General features: G+C 41.2%; 1 protein-coding gene across 2 annotated transcripts in view; it reads left to right on the top strand.

Moving 5' to 3' along the window:
• Positions 1 to 7,320: 7,320 nt before the first annotated feature.
• Positions 7,321 to 25,310, top strand: part of NAV2 (neuron navigator 2) — a 199,399-nt gene continuing 181,409 nt past the window's right edge. For both annotated transcript variants that reach the window (XM_056492748.1, XM_056492747.1), the window contains exon 1: positions 7,321 to 7,901. In XM_056492748.1, coding sequence (XP_056348723.1) covers positions 7,644 to 7,901 — 258 coding nt within the window. In that variant the 5' untranslated portion in view covers positions 7,321 to 7,643. The remainder of the gene's footprint in view (positions 7,902 to 25,310) is intronic.

Below are 25,310 nucleotides of genomic sequence, written 5' to 3'. Positions count from 1 at the left end.
GATAAATACTTCAAATTTGGAGGGCAAATTCTGATGTTGGCTGTAGAGAAACTACATCAGTTTAGGGGAAGTGAAAATCTGGGCCTTGCCACTTAGTTTGAGTACTGATACTTTGCTCTTTACAAAATAACTGAAGTTGCTTAATGATAATCTGGCCAATTTGTGTTTGTTCAGAAGTGCTGATGTGGGAGAGACTGATGGCAGCTGAGAGTGGGTTGGAATGCTTAAGCAGATGCAGTTGTAAAAAGGCTTTGAAATACAGCCTTTTCTTCCAATCCGCTTCTCATATGATTTCTACCTTTAGGCTCTGACAACTCTTCCAGATGATGGAGCAGGTGCATTTGAAATGTGCCAGCAAGGTTACAGAAGGTGACTACTTGATGATGTGAGGCTGTTACCTTGTAAGTGGTGGCTATTTTTAACATGCCACTTCTCAAGTGGATAGAGAGAATAGCAGCTGAGGGAAGAGAGCATTTTTTTAGGTCCTCTCCTTCATATGTCATCTTAACTTTATGGTTCTTAGAGTCAAGAGTAGTTTGTGGTATTTATATCATCATCATCATCATCATCATCATCATCATCATCATCATCATCATCATCATCACCTTTCTTCTGTGATGTGCTCATTAGTCACAGATGTTTTCTTTGCTTTTCCAAACACATGAAGCCATAGGCAATGTCAAGTCAGGCATAAAATAATATAGGAGCTAGTACCATTAACCTTGTGGAAACATGAATAGACTAGGAATACCCAGATGCACATCTCTGTCAGGAAGACGTGATCTGCAAGTTTCCTTCCAAAATGGTATTGCAATATTTATTCCAGGTGCTATTAGTGGCATGGAGGGATGATGTCCATTGTTATGGTCACAGACACAGAGATGTGCAAGTCGAGGTGAGCTATAGGCTGGCCTGACAGAGCTCCTCTGTTAGGATCATAAAGATTATTCATGTGTATATGCTTTACACAGTGGTCACTGTTGTGACCAGGCACAGACAAACAGTAAGCATCTAAATGTTATACCACCACAGAAAGCATAAATTCAAATAAGCTCTTGCATTTGTCATGCCTTTTAGCCCTGTTCCTGCTGAGTTTAAGTCTGAGGAATGAACTTTACGTGCAAAGTCAGAGAGATGGACCTTTCCAAAGCCCATCACAGAACCCCTGTCAGTGTGTGTCTCAAGACAGCTGAGCCCAGGTTTTATTAGTGAGAAACTGATATGGCTACAATCCAAAAGCAATGGGGGCATAATGAATTCAAAGCTGTGAGTGTGCATTTGCTGTGACACAGAAACTTATGAAGCTATTGAATGAAGCACTCCTACAGGCTTACATTACAAAACCATGAAGCACTCTGGTTCAGAAATGGGATTAAATGTGAGCATTGTTCAGAAGATGCTAATTTTAAATAGTGCCATTTTCTATCACTATGTAAGGGCATCTGCTTCTATCACTAGTGTGGCCACTGAAATGTCCTGTGTATTTTCTGCAAATGAGTGGAACAGATGTTCTTGTTCAGGTGGAACTGGGCTTGTATATTTTAAAAAATTTTACACTGTTGTAAAATGAAGTGGAATTAAACCCAGTGTGAATTAGAAGCATGTCAGGGGATTACAAACGGAATTTTAGATCAGAGTTAGTGTAATACAGGCAAGATTTCTGTCAGAAGAACTGGGAACAGAACCAAGGTTTCCTCCTCTTCTCACTGCTCTATATAAAGAACTCACATGTACAGATTATAATTGCTGTGGTGAGAGGATGCCAAATTATATAATGCTTCTATCCACATTAGTCTTTCTAATCTCTACAGTTCCCCTTGGGGGAACACAACTAAAATCATGGGGTTTACCCCTTTACTCCTCTACACCTTTATGGGTTCTTTAATAGAATGGTAACATGAATGTACTGATGGGATCAGGCTTTTCCATGTTTGATACTGATCAGGAACAAAAGATGGATATGAATGTGCAAAATGCCTGCAGTACCAAAAATAGATCCATATTTATTCCTGTCGTAACTTCACTTAAGTTGATGGAGCTGTGCCAAAGCCAAACGTGCCCACAGTCTATAGGACAGCTGCCTGGCAGTAGTAGAGCTTGATGAGAATGGGTTTGAGAGAACAATTAAACCCTCTAATTCTCACACTGTGTGGTGACATTTTAGGGATATTCACCTCAATTTGAAATGATTTTTCTGGGAGATTTCAGATACACCCTTAATGCCTAAGAGCTGAGAATAGTGTTGATCAAGGTATTTTCAAGCTTTGACTTCAGTTCTATCAGCAGTTCTGAATCACCAGACCAGCTAATGAGGTGTTTTAATTGATAGCGTAATTCTACATGGTTTTTCCATTTAGGCTAATGTAACATTTGGCTTGAGGATGAATATTAACCACAAGTTGAAAGGAAGGTCTGATTCTCTGATCTTCTGCTATTTTTCATCAAGCTTTTAATTTTACTTGCAATACCCACATGCAATTCATAGAGGCATTTTCTTTCCACTTGGGTATAGAGACCCTGTTTTGTTGTTAATTGATAATGTGTGAGCTGTGGAGGCAGCTTCAATGGTTTTACTGTTCCAGAAATGTTCATCTCATTCATAAAGATCATCTTTTCAAGAGCAGTCAACCCTGGGCTTTTGTTCTGTTTACTGGCTTTGTTTTGGGCAATGTGCTGACTTGCCTGGAAGCTCTTGAACTACAGGGCATTCAAATAGTTTCCTCTGGTGCGTTAAGTTCTTGAGTTCACATGAGTCTGCTCACTAAAATTTTGAGAGTATTAAGCCAGTTCTCAACACCAGAGTCTTGGCACTTGAGCTGACACTCCATGGTGCTGAGCAGTCACAGCTTGAGTCCAAAGCAGTGATACTTTCTGAGCTTAGAAATCAACTGTGTAATCCAAATTGGTAGGGTTTATTGTGGTTTCATAGTGGGTTTTTTTGTTGTTGTTGTTTTTTGGTTTTTTTTTTTTTTTTTTTTTTTGGGTTTTTTTGTTGTTTTTTTTTCTCTGACAGGGAATTAAAGTGCTTATTTTTAGGATTGTTTCTTCCATATTCCCCATTTGGAGAGTGGGTGGATGCCCCCTGGACAACAGGCAGATAAGGAGGGGATGTTGTGGTTATTCAGGCAAAGATAATCATCAGACTTTAAAGCTGCAAGGGAATTTTTTCTAGTCAGAGGCTTACCCAGCATTTCTGGGAAAGAATGAAGCTCTTGCTTTTTGTTTAGATAGTTTGCCTCCTTTTTAAGATTACTTACTCCTAGCTTAGACACAGAAATTTGGGTGATTCAAAACAGGAGAAGGGAAAACTTGGGCCTTTCAAAGAAGATAAGAGACAGGTTCCCAGATCCCTTTGACTGTCTGAGAGAAGTAGTTTCTTTTAAAAATCCTAGCCTTAAAAACAGATAAAAAATAATTTATTAAACAAGAACAACACAACAACAACCCAAAACCAAAACAAAATCAAAAATCCAGACAACCCAAAAACTAGTCTCTTCCAAAGACAGACTGAAATGATGTTGCCAGTTTTTGCATATAAAGCCTGTAATATGATGCAGTTTATGATCTCATGGTGTGCCTGCACTGCCACTGGATACAGCAGGTTGCATCTCAGTGCCATTATGCCGTGATATTTAGATATATAAAGCAAAATATGTATAACATAAAAACCTCCCTCAGGTTTTAAATGACAAAGAGTTCTTAGATGCATCTCAGTGCCATTATGCCGTGATATTTAGATATATAAAGCAAAATATGTATAACATAAAAACCTCCCTCAGGTTTTAAATGACAAAGAGTTCTTAGATGCAAACTGAATCCATGAGGGAAGCAGTAATTCTAGGTCACTCCTCAAACATATTATCAGGAATTCACATTAACCTTTGGTGAAGAATGTGTCCATCCCACTGATTTGGCAAAACAACTGTCAGCATCATAGACTGAATGTATTCAGAAGAAATCATCTTCAGTAGACTGGATTGCATACTGAGAAATCTGTAAAACTCCTTTGAGTGTCTAAAGGAACTGTGGGGTATTCACATCAAAGGATCAGATTCCATAACTGTTAAAGGAACAATGAAAGGAATCCTTTTCTTTTGGTCAGATTAACTCTGTCGCTGTTCTGGTATCTTGTACTCTAGCCAGTTTACCAAGATAGAAACAGAAAAAAAAAAACTGGCAATTTGGGTTCAGCAGGGATTGGTGGCCTGAACCCCATAAAACATGTAAGTGAACGTAAAACTGTCAATTAGATCTTCTAATAGCTTTTAAACCTGGCTATGTTTTATTACAGACCTAAAATTAGCCTGGTTTTCAGGCCTGGATCTTTTTCAAGATGTTCATACTGGAGCCCAACCTTCTCTTAGCTAGCAAGGCTGAGTTCTCAGCATGGAAAGGTGGAAATGGTGTTGGAGCATTTGACAGATTTCTGCTGCAATGGCTACCAGTCCTCTCAGATGATAAATTCACATTCTTTATCGAATTGTATGGTTTTGAAATGTTCTATATAGCCGTGTTTAAACTGGCATTGTGCATGGTTATGACAGAACATTAGAAGATTTGTTTTGGTAGGATCTCAATGAGATGGATGAAGAATGATTTCAGATGTGTGCTTTCCCATCTGAAATTGGTGGATAAAGAGATTGAGGTGGAAGCAGTTACTTAAAAAGCCAGCTACTATAAAATTTACCCTTTTGTAGTTACTACAAAATAGCCTGCAGAAGTGGTACATGTAAAAGCATATGTGCTGAAAAATCCCAGCAACAGCCAAAACTCAACATGTAAGCTTTATATGTACTGTGGGAACTTGAATTACACTTTTCACTGCAACATTGAGGAAGACTAGTACTTGATAATAAGTACAGCACAATTTCTGACTTTATTTTTTTGTTCTACCACTTAGTCACTGTGTAACCTTGGGTAAGTCATTGAAGATGACAATCTGCAGAAGGATCCAGCAATGCTGTCTTCATCCTGGAGACACCTACAATACAATCCAAGAAATGCCTCTTTTTCTATCTGAAAGAGTCTCAGATCTAAAAACCTGAGGTCTGCACATTTAAAACTTCCTCAAAAGACTGGGTGTTAAATAGGCAGGTCCCAGCTCCTGTTGCTGTGGGTGATGGAGAATGATTGAGCCTGCCTTCCCCAAGCACTGCTTGCAGCTTGGATGGGGCAGGGGCAGTGGGGCTGGGCTTCTTCTGTCTTGCTGAGTAGCTTCACCCAGTGTGTATTTCAAACATTTCAAGTGTGGGTTCATTGCTTCTCTGGATGCCCCATCCCTAGAAGTGTCCGAGGCCAGGTTGGATGGGGCTTAGAGCAGTCTGGAGTAGTGGAAGATGTCCCTGCCCATGGACAGGGGACACCTTATTCTTTAAGATCTCTTCAAACCCAAACCTCTCTCTCCTTGCTTGGTCACTCTTGTTCTTGCCACCCAGGCAGTGGTTTAAGGATTCAGTATTTGGGAAGTGGATGAGGGTGGGAATAAGGAGCTGAAAGAAGCAGCCCTACTCTGGAAATAAAGCAATTAACTGGTACTGTGATGAGGATGTGATTTAAATGCACCTTTTCTTGCATGTCTTATGTTGGTTTTGTGAATATTATTCTGAGGCACCATCCCTATAATTAATCATAGAATTGTTAAGGTTGGAAAAGACCTTCAAGATCATCAAATCCAACTGTTAACCCAGCACTGCCACATTACCACTAAACTATGTCCCCAAGTGCCATATCCATGTGTTTTTTGAACACATGCTTCCCTGAGCAGGCTGTTCCAATGCCCGATAATAATTTCAGTGAAGAAATTTTTCCTGATATCTCTGGCACAACGTGAGGCCATTTCCTCTCCTGCTGTCATGTGGCTTGGGAGCAGAGCCTGACTCCTACCTGACTACAGTATCCTCCCAGGGAGTTGTAGGGAGCCAGAAGGTCTCCCCTGAGCATCCTTTCCTCCAGATGAGACTCCCCCAGCTCCCTCAGCTGCCTCTCATCAGGTTTGTGCTCCATTCCCAGCTTCATTCCCTTCTCTGGACACACTCCAGCTCCTCAATGTCTTTCCTGTAGGAAGGGATGGATATGTCAAAGCCTTAACTGGGCACTGTATGTCCTGGTGCTGAGCCCCCCCATGCAGTCTGAAAGCATCGCTTGGTGCCTTGATTTGCGCACTGATAATCCCCCATTGTCCAGGATGGTGCAGGAGGAGGAATATGTGCAGCCCTGAAATGTGTCAGGATGAACAGGAATGCGGGATCCGGGGCTTGTAACGGATCCTGGCATCCACCGAGCAGCGTGAGGAGGGACCTGCGACACTGAAAGCCTCCCCAAAGCCAAGTGTTGCTATAATAGGGACGGATTACTCACTGTGCTTATTCAAATTCCTGTTGATGCTGGCAGCGGGAGTTTTTCCCGAACAGCCAGTAACAATGAGTCACCTCCAGGTGTTTTGATTTGAATTTGGTTTTTTTTCTTCCGTATTTCGGAAAGAAACCGGTCCACGGCTCTCTCCGTGCCGCGCCCCCGAAGCGTGCGTCCGTCCGTCCGTCCGTCCGTCCATCCATCCATCCATCCATCCCCCCCTACGCCGCGCGGTCTCCCTGCCCGCCGCGGGAGCCGAGGCCGCTCCTCCCCCTGCAGAGAGAGAGGGAGCGATCTCTCGGTTATTTATTTATTTTTTTTGTTGCCGCTGGGAGCGGGCAGGACCAATCCTGGTCCCGGCCCCCGGGATGCGCGGAGCGAGCAGCGCCGGCCGGGAGCCCGCTCCACTGCTCCAGGGAGGGACGAGCGAGAGCTGCCGGCTGCTTTCCCTTCCCTCTCGCAGCTGAATCGCTTTCATTTTTAAATTCTTTTTTTCCCCACCCCACTCCCCCCTTTAGGTTTTTATGCTCAGCACTGGGGGAGCCGGGAAATTTTGTGGCCACTGACATATTTTGATTTTAAAATCGCTGTCAGTGGACGTTTCTCCTTCTGTTCCGGCATCGTTGTCCTATTCACAGCTATTTAGGCTTAAGAAGCTTGGTTCTCTAAGGCTTGTATCCAAGGGCATCAGTCATTAACACACTGAGCTACATCTGCTTCTTGGCTAAGACTGAAGAAAGACATCTTAAGCTGGAAATCCTGCTCGCTCACTCTAGTGCATACGGAAGGGGAAGCATATGCAGCAGCAGGTTCCTTTTTATTTTTTTTTTTTCTTCTCTAAAGGCTGCCTCATTTTGGAGATGCAGTGACAAGATACTGGAGTGAAAGTCTCTCGTTTCCAGGCAAGAAAATTGCAAGAGTCAGATTGAGAAAAGGAGCAAGTTATATAGCAGAAATAGGAAAGAGGACAGTGGTAAAGAATTGAAAATATAATTAGAGGAAACAGGTGGAAGGCTGACACAAAGCTGGGAGATTTTTTTAGATTGAAAGTGGTGTGGCTTTGTTTTCTTTTTTTTTTTTTTTTTTTTTTTTTCTTTCCTTTTTTCAAAAGTTTTTTTTAAATTGGTTTTATTGTTGATTTTAAATTCTAAGCTGATTTTGGAGATCTCTGCTGTAACTAGGCTGCTTTAGGGTAGAACAGCTTCCCCAGCGTGTCATTTTGTCTCTCCCTGCCTGCTGTCTCTGCTGTTGCTGCTACTGACAGAAACGTGTTAGGAAAGCAGAAAGAGAAAATGCCAGCCATCCTGGTAGCCTCCAAAATGAAATCGGGACTACCTAAACCCGTACACAGCGCTGCTCCAATCCTGCATGTCCCGACGGCCAGGACCATCCCACAGCCCTGTTACCTGAAGTTTGGGAACAAGGTGGAAGTGACGAAGCCATTGTATTCCAGCCAGATTCCTCTCAAATCTTCCAATGGACAAGAAAACGCAGGAGATGGCCTCCCAGCAAGGAAGAGTAGCTTGGTAGAAAATGGATTTGACACACAGGTTAGCAGGCACCAAATGCTGGGGAGGTGTATGTGAGAATTTATTTCTGTATTGAGAGTGTGCAGCAGGTTTTCTGGGGTAAATAGTGTGAGAAGGGATGTGTGTGTGTGTGTGTGTGTGTGTGTGTGTGTGCGCTAACATCTGTCTGCAGTGATGGGATATTTTATATTCCATACAGTGGCATGTGTAATTCTGTCAGCATGATGGGGGTGATGGTGGGGTGCTGAGGGATGGGGCTCGTGTGCTGCTTGCCTATGCTGCCTTCTCCATTGCCTCTGCTTGAACTTGGGGGGATTTACAGGAGGGAGATGGCAGAGATGTTGTTTGTGGGGTGTGTTCTTTGTGTGCTTTGTGTAGGTGCTAAGTGTAAGAAGGGCTGGCTTGTGCGCCTGGGCTGGGGGAGGATTGCTGGTTGTTGTGAATATGTTTTGTGTTCAGTCCTGTACTGTACCAGAGCACTAGTTGTGTGAATGTTCCGTGTTTGTAGCTGTGTGGGGAGTGAATGGGAGGCAGTGCTTGATGCTAGATTACAATATGCATGTCATTCGGTGCAGCTAAATTAAACAGATTATGTAGGAAATGAACACTTCACTGGAATTGCCTTTATAATGCTGTATGTGCATGACATCAGAGATGCAGCACATCACCAATACATGTATTGTAGGTTTCCCTTTAATCTGTGTCAGCTTCTAATGTATTTTTATATATGCTGTTTGCTGTGTAGGGAGGAGAAATGCCCATTCCTCAGCTGGTTTAATTTCTGTGGGCAGGGTGAGGTGTCAGCATGGCTGGGGCTGCCCTGCGCTGCCGTGCCCGGTGAGCTCCGCAGCAGCATGGGCACAGCGTGTGTTACTGTGCTAAGGAGGGAGCAGAGCAGATGGGCTGCTGCAGCAAGCACAATTGATTGCTGTGCTGCAGACATGGCTGGACAGCCCTGAGATGTATTTTGGCAATAGCCATATATGTTATACGCTGCTCCTGCCGATATCCTAGCCCAGTGGAAGGTGATACCACTGTGCTGAGAGAGGGAAATAATGACAGAGGCTTACCTGTTTTTTTCCTTCTTCGAGGAATAATGGATCATCCCTACCACCTAGATTCTGAAATCTGTGGCCTGGTAACCCTATTCCCTTCAGACAAGCCTGCCTACTGATTGGGCACGTTTGACCGCGTGCCCTGATTTCAGGATATGCTGCACTTTCGTTGCTGGTAGACAGGGTGACGTATTGGGCTGCTCAGGCCTGACAGATATGACTAAAGCAGTTCCTGAGGGACTGAGAGCAGGAAAAGGAAACAGCCAAGCATCGATGCTGGCAGCAGACAGACCAGCCTGTGCATCACATCTTGCCCTTACAAGAGAATCTCTCTCATTTCCACGTGAGTCTGTCCTTGTGATTATGAAACATCAGCAAAATCTCATAACCTGCTGTCCTTTCTTTCACACATGCCATGGTTTCTGCATGAAAATCTACATTGCTGAAAAGGTGGTTGTTATTCAGAAACACTTTCTCATCTTGTAATGGATTTTGCTGACAGAGATCTGCTAGTGGGAGCTGTTTGCAGCAGTAAAGGCAGCACTATGGTGATTTTAACCCTTACAACGATGTGGAACAAACCCCATTTTTGTAGTATGATGATGAAAGGGCCTTGATGCTAACTTGTTATATTTGAACAAGGAGTGATTTTGGCTAAGGAAATGTCAGATAATTTTACATTTTTAATTACTTCAGCAGCAGGAGAAATCTTAAGCTTTGCATTCTCAATAACCTGTGGCAGGCAACCTCAGCAGATGACCAGCACCTTTTAAGACCTGAACTAGTGAGGCTTTTTTTGCTGTTTATTATCTTGAATAAACACAGTAATTTTTAATCATTCCTATAGATCAAGCTTTGATCCTTCTGCCCACAAAAGCATGCAGGGTTCTGCCATTCAAAGTGGTCATTTGGAATCACACTCTGTATCTAGAAGGAGATTTTTCCAGATGTGCTTGTTTCAAGGGCACTGTTTGTTCCTTTTCCTATGTTCCTCCCTGCCAAGGGAGGAGGAACAGGATAGATGGACAGCTGCCAGGTGATATGTCAGCAGCTGAAGCACTTTTATCTTGGAAGACCTTCAGCTGCATTCAGGTATAGAAGTGCTTTCTGATAATAAGCCTGGTAACGTTTAGTCTTGAACACTTCACCAGTCTGAACGTTTTGAGAATCTGATTGCTTCTCTTCTTCGTGGCTTATCTGAAGTACCAATGTGACCCACCATTTTACTGGGCAGGGAACTGGTATCACCTGAGAGGGAGAGAAGTTATATTCTTACAGTAAAATTTAGAGTTTAGATTCACAAGCTGGACCAATGTGGAGTGTTTTGGCTCCTATCTTCTGTAGATCTTGGTCCCTATGCAGAATTTTTAGCCCACAAGGAAGGACATCCTCCTGTGTGAGAGGATGGAGAATGAGAGATTATGTCACTTGGAATCAATTCTCTTGGTTCTGGGAGTATTTCAGGGAGTTTTCTAGAACCTGATTCTTCAGAGAACATAAGCACTGCAGGTGGTATTCATTCAAGTGCCATTTTTTTAAAAAGACTGCTGAAATCAAGATGTCCCGCTCACAAATGTGATATCAGTGAAAACTTCTAAATATTTTGCTAATTTTGTTCCTCTCGATAGGGTTTTTACATGTGTAAGATGGATTTAATAGTAACTGGAAGTTTTGTGCCTTAAGGCCTTATAAGGGCAGTGTGTTATTTAAAATGCTGTGCAATTTATAAAAAGCATACTTCAAAGTATTTCAGAGGCACTTTCCAGAGAAAGGTCTGCAAGTTTTAGCATCAAGCCCATTGTAAATGCTAGTCGGAAGTCTTAGATTGAGGAATCATTGCAGTATCATTCCTATTTTACTGTTACTGATATACACACTCTATTTTTCCATATTAAATCCCCTGTGTTGTGCACAACAGTATCTGACTATTGCACTGGTGATTATTTTTGTCTAATTTGAAAACACCACCAATAAATTGTACCACCCATATTTAGAGAGAATTGTTTTGGAAATATTTAACTTTGTTACCAGAGAAACTTTCGTTGAGTAGATAGCAAGATCATCTCTCATTTACAAAATGGTACTTCTCAGTGGTTCTGAAAAAGTTGGATGCCTTTGGCTACTAAAATTTCATTATTTATTTAAGAAAGAAGTCATTACCAATTAAGAGTCCATGGTCGTGGTGTAATTGTTCGTGCACAATGCAAGAAGGAAGATGCCATTGCAGGCTTGCAGTCTGCTGCCATGTCATTGTGAATGTCACTGAAGGAGATCGTGGATTTAATGACTGTGTTTGTTGCTGCTATGTTGTATTCTCCAACTTCTTGATTTTCTTTTTCCAGAGAACCTAAAAAATAATCACTGTTTGTACCTCCAGTAAGTGAAGCAGTAAAAAGGCACCAGGACCTTGCTAAGTGGTTGGTCCCACCCTTCCACTAAAAACACTTCAAGTTAAGAGGCATCTGTTTAACCTGGGTTTAAAGTATGCGTGTTCAGCAATTACCTGTAATTGTGCTTAGTTTGGCTGGGGGGTGGGGGGGGCTAGGATTTGGTATTTACAAACTTCTTTGCAATATTCATTTGCTGAAAAGCAGACAGTTGCCCTCTTCTGGTGGACATAGCAAGCAGGTGCTCATTGAGTGTGATGTTCTCCCTCACTTTTCTTTCCCTACACTAGGCAAAGCCTAGGTTTTCTAGAACTCTTGCAACTCCTCATGCTATCTACTGAACTCTTTTCAGTTTCCCTAGGCTCCTTTTTAAAAAAAATAATTCAGTTTAAAGCTGCTTAGATATCATTGTCTGAAATCAAGCTACCTCTCTCAGCTAGATTTTTCTTCATATTGCTTTCTCAGTTTGTGAAGATCTTGTTGAGTTGGCCAGCCTAGATCTGGGTGGTCTAGTTCTGGGGTGTTCTAGATGTCCCTATTTTCTAGTCTTTCACTAGACTTTTCACCTAGTGATTCTTTCCTAATTTGTCAAGGTCATCTACATCTGGGGTGTGCTCCAAAAGCATTTGACACACCTGTTGAAGTAAAAAACATCTCTGTTTTTTTTCCTCATTGCCCAAGTAATGACAAGGGTCTGGAGGCTATGTCACAAGTCCCTGATATAAATGGAGTGGATGGCCATTCCCATGTTGGTGGCACATTCCAGGGAGTTTTTCAGGCAGCTGTGCGCTGCTTTCAAACTGATTGACTTAATAGGTTCCTCCGGTATTTTCCCACACTTCAAATTTAGGCTCGCATCAGATGTTTGATGAGCCACACGTGACCCAAATTCACTCCCCTTGTGCCCATACCATTAGCAATCTAAATGAAGCCACATAGTTCAGATATTGGTAATTACTTTTCTATATTTTAACTTTAGCAGGAGCCATTTAAACCTTCATATCACTGTCTTGCTAATGTGAAGCTTCATAGAGAAAGGATTATTGGAGCATATTGCAGAGAAATTATTCCTTCCTTTCTCACATGCATTAGCCATTTTTGTGTATGATACTAGGTTTCACAGTTCTCATACTGAACCAGCTTGCAGAAGGGATAGGGATCAAGCAAATCTTTATCTGGACCCAATTTAAAGTCTGATGAACATTGACTGGTTTCAGTGCCATTGCATGAGCTGCCTCAGTGGTGTGAAATTTGGTCTCACTACGATTGCTGAGCTAATTATAAACGAAATTACGAGAAATGCTGTCAATCATACTGATAACTTTCATGTTAAAATCTCTTTCTGCAGTTGGAAGAAACCAAATGGGGTTGCGTTTAGGATGTGAACAAAGGATAGATTTTACTGAACTTGGGAGAAGCTAAGAAAAACTATAGATTCAGGCTATCCAAATACAGAAGCACAAAGTAAACTTGAAATTGGTACTAATGAGCTTGTTCATATGATTATAGTTATGTACTTAAGTATGTTCTTACCAAAAGGCCTGCACTGTATCTTTATGGTGGATTTTTTTTACACACTGTAAGCAATTTGAGGCTACTAAATAGCCAAATTCTTCTTATTCTCTTTATGATTACAGTGGGTTTATGATTACAGTTGATATATTTATAGATGCATACGGAAAAATATTTCATTGCAGGGTGGGGTGTTGTTGTTCCAGATGAAATATTCCCAGATAGAAAACATAAAAGCAATTCCAAAATTGTTTTATTGTGATTATTTACAAGGATTTTTCAGTGATTTGTCTTTTCATATAAAGAGCTACCTTTTCAAAAGCCTTGCATTGAACAACAGGTGTAACATTGCACCATAAATTCAGGAGTTCTTTAATCATTGGGTTTTCATTTAGAATATGCAAAGGGTTACTTTGCATAAAGTTACTAAAGTGTAGTAATTTGTTCAAAGTTCCATTTGTTTTTTTATCATATTGGAAAATGTTTTTTTTTTCCCTCTTACTTGTGACATCCATCTATCTGGCTGGAACATTTGTATATGCTTAACCTAAGAGCACCTCTTAGAGGTAGGAATATTGTTCTTAGTTTTTGGAGAACATTTGTTAAGTGGATGGCTGAGGCACAAAGAAATTTAGCCAAGGTCAGAAAGTCTGCAGCTCTATAGAAAATTACTAGCTAGTCCCTTGACACTGGATAATCTTTCTCCTTTGCTGCTACTTGTTAACAGCTCAAAATGCTCATGCATATGGTGTCCATGTGTTCTCCTTCTGTCCTTGAAACTCCATGAGCTTGAATTTCTTAAGTGAACACTCTCACTTTTTTTGTCCCTGCTTTAGCAAGTGATTTTTATCACCTTCTGCTTGTTACATTTGATGCAGTGACACCCAAGCAGAAAGAGGTACAAGGATATTAGTAGAGGAGAACAACAGATACTACTTTTGAAATCTGCTGGTGCTGAACCTGAGCTTTAGTTCTCAAAAAAAGAAAAAAAAAATCTAATTATAAAGAGATCTGATAATCAAATTATTAACTTTTCCCAAGTTTCAAGTATCTAGGAAGTATAAAAAAAAAAAAATTTAGACCAACACCACTTATGCTCTTTTTGCCTATCCATAGGGTATCAGAAAAGAAAGCGTTTAATTATTGAGATAGTGTGGCTTAAGTTCTTTGTTCTGGAAATTAGTGGTTGGTATTGGCTGATTTTAATTTGCTTCTAAGAGTCCTTTGAGAAACATTGTCTACTCTGTAATTTCACTTTCTGGATTGTCTCATCACTAGATTTAAATCTCGGAACAATTTGTAGAGTATTTTAATGCTTCTAGCCTACAAATTCCCTGTTCTTACCAAAGTGGAAGAAATACAGAAGGTGCTTAAATCAATAATTATTTTCCCTGAACTTTGCAAATTTGCAACAGGATAAATATTTGAAGTGTATTTAAGAAGATATATTTGTGAATTAAGCAATAGCCGGGCCTTTAATTAATGAATGTGTGTTCTGCTCTTGACCTTTTTTTTTTCCATTTCTTTTTTTGCTTCTTGAAGCTTTGAATCTAAATCTTATACTTTTTATTTTAGTATAAATCACTATATGGTCTTAAAATTTTAACCCATTTATCTATTTTTTTCCTTGCAGCAAACTGTAGGATCTCATTCTCCTGAGAAATTCACCTGGCTAAAAATACCCTGCTTTAATATTACTTTTAGAAACGTCTGTATTTGAAGTAAATGGTTAGATATTATGTGTATTATTAGACATGAACTGTTGGTACATTTTGTAACAGGAAGCTGCTGGTTTTCCATTCACCAAGAACTGGAATTCAGTCAAACACTTGGCACTTAGTTATATGCCTCTAATTTTATCTGCAAATGTTTTTTCTGAAATAGTTTGTGGAAACAGTCTCAGTTTCTTCAGTTTTGCAAAGCATAGGCATGAAGATAATGGCTAGAATTTAAAACAAATAAACTGCCTATTAAAATAAATGAAAAAACAGGTCACTTCTTATTTTAAAACAGGCTGAGATCTGTACTTTAATTCTGATTCCACCTTTTTTTGCCTCTTGAAAGTATTTTTAGGTGTGTTATTCTTGGATTATTTTTCATTTTAATTTTGGGTTGTTTTAGAATTGGAAGCAATGTGTGGGAAAACAATGCCTGAAAGGAAAAAAACATCCAACTTCTGTATTTGAAAATGCACTTTTATGAGGACTTTATCCCCTGTGTGTGTTGAGTTTTGGACTGTCATATCATCATGTTTTGACAATGTCTTGTTTACTTGCATTTTTTGGTTTGTTCATCCCTTGTCTTGGACATTTCCTTAAGTCCTTTTCCTTGTGTGGATTTTTTTTATCTCTGCAGCTGTGGCTAGAAGTTGCCATATCCTCTCTTTCACAGTTGTAAGGAGTCTCCCTAACTGTCTTTATTTTACCTGTCCTGTCACTAATATTGGTCCATTTCTTCTGTCTTGTATTTTAGTAATGACAGCCATTCTATAATCCAAAAGTGCCTTGGCTTTACTGGGCTGTGAAGCCTTCTTGGAGAAACCCAGAGATGTTTGTCTCTCACCTGCTGAACAAAGGGAGCTAGTTATGCATATCCAGGCTTTCTCATGAAATATCTAGTCCATAAATAGATAGAAACCCTGAAACAGCCCTTGACAGGCTGACTTCCTCTCTGGCTGCAGCAATAGCTCTTCTCACTGCTTGGGTCTTCTTGGCTTGGCTACACTTTCTCCAAACAAACAGATTGACCCAACTTCCCTGATCATTTGCATGTTCTCCTTCGTCTCCCAAATAACATTGTAGGAGCTGACAAGGCCTTTTATTCAAAGGAACAAGATTTTTCAGTGTTGTTTAGGAAGAACATCTTCTAGAAGAGCTGTCTTAGGACACCTGTGCTTTACTCTTGGAAGAAAGTGGAGAGGGGTGTGTGACAGGCTGGAATTGTAATTTTAAGTATTTTATGTCTCATGGAGTGACATTCTCAGTTGTGAAGGCCATTGTAGTAATACCTTTTTGTTTCACACAGTGAGGGCATCTTCCCTGATAGGATTGCTTATCTTCTGGGAATGCTGACCAAAAAATAATTTGTTGTCTTTTTCTGCCATCTATTAGTTCTAGATACTTGCCTATTGGTAGAATAAAATGAATACCCTGGTGGGATTTCATGTTGCTGATCTAGCTTGTATGATATTTTACTAAGATTTCATTATACTTGTATATCTTGAAACAAATATTTAGTAACAGGTTCCTTTTTTTCTTTAGCCATCTGCACTTGAGCCATGTCACTGTTGGAAACTACAGGTAATTTCAGTACTGACATTTTGCTCCACAAAGATCAATGTGCAACTTTGATTGCAGCTGGTGGAGACAATAGTTAATGGATCAGTCTGATAAGACGAATTTGATTCCGTTTTAAATTACTCTTCATTTGCCAGAGGCCTGTGGATATTTAAGTCTTCAAAACTAATCGAAAAATGTCACGTGTTGTGCCAAGATCAAATGTGCATTGACCACTTGATGCAATAGCTTAGAAATGGGTTTTGCTTTTCTTGCTCAATAATCAGGGGTCAGTCTGCTTCTCAGGACAGCCACATGTATTCCAGACTTGTCTGGTGTTCAAGTGGGGTGGATTATTTTGGGAAGGAGTATTTTTGACATTACTGCATCTTACTCTTCCGGGATGGGCTCTGGAGCACACAGGGCTCTGATCCTCCATAGCAATGTGCCAGATGGGCACTGTCAAAGAAAGCTGGCAAAAAGGTGCCAGGACCTCTAGCATGCAGCTGGAAACAGCAGACAGCAGCATCCTGTTTGTCCCTATGGAGCCTCTCCAGGGGAATTGTAATGAATTTGCTTTATTTCACTGAATCAAACCGCTTTCTGTTTTTCAAGAGGAAGAGCAGTGGTTGCCTAGGTTCCTGTTTCCAAGCAGTCAGATACCAACTTCCCACACTGCAGCAATGTAAATTTTCTTTTCCTGCCTGTAAGATGCCTTTTGGGCTTCCCCTAGTAGGGTTTGGACCATGTGGAGTGATTGGTGGTGCAACCACCAAGGTGTGGTATTATGTGGTGGGATGTCATGCCCGTGGGTGGGTTGGTTTATCAGGTTGGATAGCAAGGCAGTTTACCTTATTTTTAACATAAGAATGAATTCCACCTTCCCCTTGTTGAGCAGATCAACAAGGAACTTGAAATAATAATTTTTAAGAAGTCTGTGGAACTTCTAGACTTCTTAATAGCAGATCCTTCACTCTCCTTTCACTGTTGCAGCTTTATGCTGAAACTTAATCTCTTGGCCACAACAGTATGAACCAAGGAAGATTTAGCCCTCTTTATTGCCTCCTGGGTGCTCTCATATTCATCAGAAGAGGGGTTTGTGTTGAATAAACACAGATTTTCATCTATTCCCTTCACAGACTGAGAAATGTCCAATGGTGTTGGACATGATGGAAGAGACTGATGCCACCCTTGGCTGCTATGTCAGCATTTCTGAGCCAGTGACCCAGATGCACTTGTGTTTACTGCGCAGCATTAAGCAAAGAGAGGTTTGAAATTTGTGTTCCACTGGCATATAGTTGAATTTTAAATAATTTTTCAGCTGTTCTTTGTAGTGTATATAAATGGATTTTCAACACATAAAAGCCCCAGGCTTTCCATGCACGTGGATGCATTTTGGTCTTGCAGACAATACCTGTGGTAGAAGGAGGCTCTTGCAAACCATCCTGTGAATAGCTGCAGCATCACTCAGAGCCACTGTCTGCCTTGCCTCCTCCTCTCCTCCCTGACATCAGCTGAAATGGCAGGGCTTGGTTTGGACAGTGCTTCGCATCATTTACAGCAATGCTGCTAAGTGCTGGGCTGGAATGGATGGGAGCTCAGCTAATTTGCATGATTTAAAATGCCAGCTCGGTTTAATGTAGAGCAGCTGGTATATACTTAACTCCTTCAGGAGAAAACTTAATACCAGCAGATCGCATTATCCAGGGCTATGCTGCACATATTTATTTATTTATTTATTTATCCCTTCTCTTTGCTGCTTTCTAGATCCTTTGTAAAGATCATTTGTGCATGGCTGGCACAGGGCTCTGCTTGCTGCTGGTATTTCTGTATCTCGCAGAGTTCACAAAGCAATTTGTCCCATTTGTGTGACAAATACTTGTTGCGACTCCTGAGCATCCACTTACACACTGACCTTAGCAGACAGGACTCTAAATTAAGATGTGTCATGGTGAAGGGTGGTGAGATTAGTTGGAAGAAGGACAGGTGTAAAAGCCTGGATTATGTGGATTACTGCATAGTCAATTTCTTACGGTTACATTTCGAGGTTGAAAATGGCTAATTCCACAATTATGGAATTATTGCTGTTCCTCTGGGTGCTGTGCCGGCAGCCAGAGTCACCTTGTGAGGGAAGGAGGACTTGGAGGATCAAAGAATTCCTTTGCTCCCCTGAAATAATTAGCATAACCTCAGTGAGAGGATGGAGGGAGCATAATCTTTTAATACCAACCTTTCTCAAAATTGACCTTGTCACAGGCAGATTCAGCCTCTCACAGAGAGACAGATGTATGGTAGAGTCACTTTTGCTGCATCAGAAATGCTGGCACAGTACCTCATCCTCTGCCAAAATTCTCTTTGCCTTTCTGTATGCCAAAGACTCTGAACGTGCCTTTGGATGAGCTCTGGGATATTGAAGGACTTTACAGAATCAGGGCTTCCTCAAGGCACTTTCAATGGGGTGTTCTCTTCCTCTGGAAATTCTTTATTCTGTCAAGTTCGAGCTTAGCTTTCTCTTGAAACAACAGTTTCAGATGGTCACTTTTGAAGACCCTGATCAGTTTCAAGTGCAAACCATTAAGCTAGGGATAAAGCATGTGTTAGGTCCTTAAGGGCTGCATCTCCAATTTGAGTGTTTCTATTACCCTTTATAAACCTTTATGGTGGACAATACACTGTAGTTACTTGGTTGATATCAGGGCTGTGTTCGATGGGACAGGAAGGGCATGTGGTGCAGGAGAAAGGACAAGTCTTCCCTAAGGAAAACTGATGATTGTCCTTTTTTGTTGTGAAAGGGAAACCTCTAAGAAGATGAACTCCCCTAATCTTCTTCCATAAATGCAGGAGAGATTAATTGTCTTTGGTGATTAAAGATTTCATTCTTTCATCTTCTGTTGTCCCTGTGTAACATCACTAGCATGCCTACATGCTCAGGAAGATTACAGCCCTGCATTATATAGGCAAATTTTTTGATGTTGAGTGTACGGATACCACAACTAGGTTGAACATCTGAATGTTTTTGATGTGTAATATGCAAATAAATCCAGCCATCTGAGAAAAAGCCTTTACTCTTGCAGGCCGAAAGTACAGTTAAGCAACATGTATCTATCCTTTAAATATACAGAAACCATTTTGTGAGACTGTTTAGAAGGTTTGTTTCTAGCTAAGGTAGAGAGCAGTGTGGTTTAGTAATTGGTTGTTACGCACCAGGTCAAAACTTGGAACAAATTAGGCTATTTGTGTTTATTAAGTCTGACTCCAGGCTTCTGGAACAGTAGCAAATTAGCCAGCTTTTCATTTATGCTGTGTGTGAGAGCTGTCTGTGAATTTGTAAATCCTCACCAGCCATGTCACTTGGGTGTCGCGAGTATTGTTTATTTTCTTTTTATAGCTAAGGGATAAGTTTATTTATTTTAATGCTTTTCCATTGGTTAATACAAACTTTTTAGGGATCCAAGATTGGCCTCTAATACTTATTATTTTTCATTCCTTGCTATTTTCCACTACAGATATTTTTATTTTGCTGTTTTTAGGACTTTTCCAACTGGTCAGAAGGTTAGGAAAGCCAGTTCCAGCAGACTGGACATGCTGTGAAAAAGCTTGAAGAAATGATAAGACTAGTTTTTATGGCACCCTCATTTTGAGCCCTGCCTTTCTGCCAGGAGGGGTTTCAGTCCTAAAGGGCAAGGAGGGAGCAGGGTGAGTCTGTGAGCCACAGGCCATCAGTATCATAGTCATCTCCTTGCTGCCTGCTGCAGTTTATCACCAGCAGCTCCCTTATCTCACAGGTGTTCTGCTGAGATAAATCCATTATAATTCCAAGCTGCTCAGGTAAAGTGATACCTGGAACCATGAATTAGCTTAAATAGCTAACTGTGGGACTTCTAAACCTTCATGCATGTGTGATCTGTTATTTTCTTTTTACTCTTTCTTCTTAAAGGTAGTACTTGAATCAAAGCAAGCGATACTCGATTTAAAGTCCTTTCTAATAATGATTTATGGATTTTAATAAAACTTGTGCAAATAGAAGTCACATTTTTAGGAGGAGGTTCTCAGCTATAAACAGATATCATTACTTTTGGCTGTTCCTTCTGAAAACAGCAGTTTTCATTTGCTGAAAATAATTGAAAGAGAAGATGAGAGTTGAAGAGCTGCTAACGCTATTTCAAATTATAATGAGGAGTTTGTGGGCTGTGGGTTTCCATCTGCACTCCACTTCTATGCCATCTGTCCATGAGGAGAAAATCATCAGCTGAGAAAATAATAGGATGTCCTGCATTTAGGCAGCCACAGAACCATCAGTTACACAGGAAACCTTGTGAGATTTTTAGTGGAACCTGAGCCTGTGATAGTACTGCTCTGAAAAGGACAAGAGGAGTGTAAAAAAAGGCCGTTGAGGTTTTGTAGGATGGAAAAAGATTTTAAGCCCCATGAAATGGATGATTGACCACGTTTGTAAAAGTGAGGAATCCGCAGTGTTAATTTGTAGTATGTAAAGCAGCTGAGAACTATCTGTGGAGGCTGAGATTATGCTAATTTATGCAGTCCACATAGCTACTGCAGTTTAAAAATAGCTTCTTTTCCAGAGATCTAGAGCTACTGCAGGTTGGCTTTGCATTTAGCTCTGCAAATTTTACCAATTTGAACACAGAACAAAGCCTGACTTATGTGGTCTTTTATCACAGAATCACAGAATGGTTAAGGTTGGAAGGAGCCTCTGGGGATCATCCTAGTCCAACCCCCCTGCCAAGGCAGAGTCACCTAAAACAGATTATGAGGATTTTGAATCCTTCCAGACGGGAACACTCCATGACCTCCCGGCAGCCTGTTCCACAGAATAAAAGAATGTGCTGAGTTGGAAGGGACCCACAAAGATCATTGAGTCTAACTCCCAGCCCTGCACAGGACACCCCAAGAATCACACCAATGCCCAATAGTGTTTCCCAAACGCTTCTTGAGCTGTTCTGGTCTTGCTGCAGTGACTCCTTCCCTGGGGAGCCTGTTCCAGTGCCCAGCCACCCTCTGGGTGAAGAGCCTTTTCCTGATATCCAACCTAAACCTCCATTGACACAACTTCAGGCCATTCTCAGGTCCTGTCACTGGTCCTCACAGAGCAGAGATCAGTGCCTGCCCCTCCTGTTCCCCTCATGAGGAAGTTGTGGACTGTGATGAGGTCTGACCTCAGTCTCCTCTCCTCCAGGCTGAACAGACCCAGTGCCCTTAGCTGCTCCTCACACGGCTTTGCCTCCAGACCTTCACAATCCTCCTGGCCTCCTTTGGATGCTCTCTAACAGCTTAATGTCTTTTTTATGTTGTGGTGCCCAAAACTGCCCCTGCACCCGTGGTGACGCCGCTCCAGCTCAGAGCAGAGCAGCACAATCACCAGGACCCCCAGGTCCCTTTCTGTGGCATTGTTTTCCAGTGTCTCATTCCCTAGTCTGTCTGTACATCCAGGGCTGCCCCATCGCAGGTGCAGAATCCAGCACTTTCCCTTGTTGAACTCCATGTGGTTAGTGATTGCCCAGTCCTCTAATCTGTCCAGATCTCTCTGCAGGGCCTCCCTGCAGACTCCTTCCAGTTTTGTATCATTGTGAACTTGCTTAGTATTCCTTTGAGTCCTGCATCCAAGTCATGAATGAGGATGTTGAAGAGCACAGGGCCTAAGATGGAACCCCATTAGTGAAAGTCTGCTGCCACCCCAATCACTGTCACCCTTTGCACCCGAACTGTGAGCCAGTTACTCACCCATCACATGATGTGTTTATCCAGCTGTGAGCTGGACATTTTGTCCCGAAGGTCACTCTGAGAGGCACTATTGAAAGCTTTACTGAAATCCAAAAATATTGCATCAACTAGCTTCCCTTAATGAACCAGGTGAGTTACCCTGTCATAAAAGGAAATCAGGTTTGATGAGCAGGACTTTCCCTCAGGAAGCTCTTGCCATGCTCTCTGGAGTGGTGCAGTGCTTGCTACTGTTCCCCTTTTTGTGGGGTTCTGGTTGGTTCTACCACATTGCATTGCTTCCATTCAAGAGGCTGAAAGGGAAATGTTTCCCCTCTGGCTTAGGAATGACACAGAAGTTTTAGTGGATGCTGTGAACAGTTGCAGTGGTAGGCCTGAGGCTGAATGGCCAAAACAATTAAATCAAATTAAAATGTGTTTTGGGTTTTTGGTATCTGGTTTTGACTTGCAGAGCTTGACACCCGTTGCTCAGATGTGTGGTGCCTTGGAGTACCTTGGACAGGTATTTGCCTCATCTTCTGCCACTCTACGTGTCATTGTTTTGGGTGCTTATGGGATGTAAGGAACGGAAGGGGAACTTCCATGTACAAGTTGTGATTAAAAACAATTTTCAGGTTGTCATTTGAACTACATTTCCAATGAGTGTGGGTGAAAATAAGAAATAAGAAATGTATTGCAGCCGGAGGCAGTGGCTAATTTCATATTCTGATTTCATGTTTTAAATTCTGAAGGAGCTAGAATTAATTTTGCAAATCAAGTAATAATTTAGCTTTATGAATAGAATTACAGACAATATTGGAACTGAAATTAAAGACCAAAGCAATTTGGGACAAAAAGTCCTAGTGTGTAACTTGTATTTGAACAGCTGTTCCTCTGACAAGAGGATGCTAGAAGTTGGGTTTTGACTGCCAGAAGATAAATCCATCCTAAGCATGAACACACTCAGGTTTAGAAGTCTACAGTAATGGGTGAAAGCCAGGAGAATATAATTCCCCTTTCTCTTTTTCTTCTACCACCTTCAGTCACATTTCCTAGTGCAGGGATAAGACTTTTGATAAAAAAGCTCTTTTAACAGAAAATCGTAGGAGGGAACAGTGGTTACAAAGCAAATTGTTCCAGATTCTACCTTAGAGTCATATAAAACGGTTTTTGACTTAGGTCAGTGAGTGAATCCTTGCAGTTCAGAAGTATGGCTGTTAGGGAGGGAATGCTGATCTCTCTGGGGTGGAGCTGGAAGTTCCTGGTGGTCTGAGGTAATTGAGCACTCAGAAATGTAGGTCTGAAAAGCAGGTGTAGATCAGTGACTTGTTTTTGCTTACCTTATTGTAATTCCAGATAGGATACTGGTGAGGTCAGATCAGAGATGTAACTTTATATAAAGAATTTGCCTAGGATTATATTTTTCCTACAGCTCCATTAAAAAAAAAAACAAACACAGATCTGTTTACTAGACTGCTGAGAATACTGCTGGGATACTGAGATGAGGCCAGATTGCTCTTTGATTTACAGCATCATCATTCAGTGTGATGTCTGCAACTTGTGTTTATATGTTGATTAATTTCCATAGACAAGCTACCTCTGCCTCTTGCTTGAACTTAAAATGATAGGTAAAGCAAGACCATACAGTCCTAACTCACTTATGTAATGAACTCACTGAAATCTGAGAAATATAAGCCACTTTTTGGATCTAGCTTTCTGTTCAAATCCAGGTCTGGTGTTCTTCTATGATTTCCAGGTTATCAAATTTTTTTTTCTTTTTCCTGCTTTTCCATATATCATGTGGTTTGGGGCATATATGTGTTTGGATAGGGAATGAGTGGAATCTTGCATGCTGTTCTCTCTTTGAGCCAAAATACATCGAAGGGGTGTCAGTTTGCAGAAATCAAGCAAATGTGATGGATATCTGCATGAGGCAGCAACATCTTCAGCACAAGAAAAGCAGGATTTGCCAGATTGGAAGTGTCAGTAATGGGTTCCTGGGATCTGCTTAGGTTGGACCCAGTCTTTGGACTTGCTCATGAAGCAGGAGTAGCTGTGGGGGTCCTTTTTATTTTAGATGCTTAGTCTGATGCTGAGTTTAAGTCAAGAAAGGCTCGGGGTAGGGCTGAGTGAAAAGAAGGAGGGGAATAAAGCAGTTGGTGCTGCTGTGGGATGGGTTAGCTGGGCTGCTATTGCCACCTGGTGGTGCTGGACAGAACCAAAGCACACCTAATTTTCCTTTGCTTTCCCGGATGGGTTGCATGGGAATAAGTCACCATTGGGTATGGATTAGATTTTTTTTTTTTTTTTTTTTTTAGTTGCTTTTATTATAGTTTTTTCAATCTCAGAAAAAAATACACAGTATTTTATGCCTGTCATTTATTTAGGGCATAGATAATGTAAAAAATACGTAATGCAGCCTTTCTTTGAGCATCATCATATATTCTGAATTGCCAGACACCAGTACTTGTGTGATTGGAAACTCATGCAGTAGGTATGAGTGATGAATCCAGAATCTGCCTTTTCTGGTGCAGAAATGGAGATAATGTCATGTCCTCCCAGCCTTGGAGTGTCTCCATCAGGGTCATGCTGTGGCCTGGTGGCATCTGGGTGCTGAGCTAATGAACATCTCTGAATTGCTCCAGCAGGGTCCAGTCCCTGCATTACCAGGGCAAATTTGATTACTGTAAGTGTCTTATCTTGCTGAAATTAGTGGACCGTTATCAAATGATTACTTTTTGCATGTAATGTGACTTAATTGTCCTTTCATTATAAAGAGTTTTATTGCAATCCTTTTAGCAGGGGAATACAGATTAAGTTGTAGCTACCAAGAAAAAAAGGAGATCACTGTTCAGCCCCTCCTGTTCAGTGGCAAAACCACATTCTGTAGCTTAATCTGTAGATTCCTTGTCTCTACAAAACATCTGCATCTGCTGGAACATTTCAAAGCTTTATGTTTTCCAGTGAAGTACTGGCATAGGTTATTTGCTGTGAATCTTGCAGGCAGCACTTTGGAGCTGAAATCAGCTTTGTCACGTATGGAAATTTGATCTGACCTGTGGTAGGGCTCTGACCTAAAAGTCTCTTGCCCTCTGTTGTAGCTGCTGTAAGCTGTGCCACAAAAATCTGTTTCGGAGAAAAAATATAAATCCATTAAAATCACAAGCATTTGCTTGGAATTATGTCTGAAAAATTTCCATTGTGTTATCAAGTCTGGAAGTTTTTCCCTGGAAGTGCTCAAGGCCAGGTTGGATGGAGCTTTAAGCAACCTGGTCTAGTGGAAGTTGTCACTGCCCATGGCAGAGGTGTTGGAATTAGATGGTCTTTAAGGTCCCTTCCAACCCATGATCCTTCATAATTACAGAAAAATAATTTTAATGGAGGAAAAAAATATTTCTGAAGCAGCTACACTGTCCTTATATCTATCATCTTTGGATTTCCAGTTAATATGGCAGTGTGAGCCAGTTTAACAGGACCTGAAAT

The sequence above is a fragment of the Oenanthe melanoleuca genome, chromosome 5, assembly GCF_029582105.1.
Source record: "Oenanthe melanoleuca isolate GR-GAL-2019-014 chromosome 5, OMel1.0, whole genome shotgun sequence".
Lineage (NCBI taxonomy): Eukaryota > Metazoa > Chordata > Aves > Passeriformes > Muscicapidae > Oenanthe > Oenanthe melanoleuca.
This window is presented reverse-complemented; position numbering and strand designations above follow the sequence as displayed.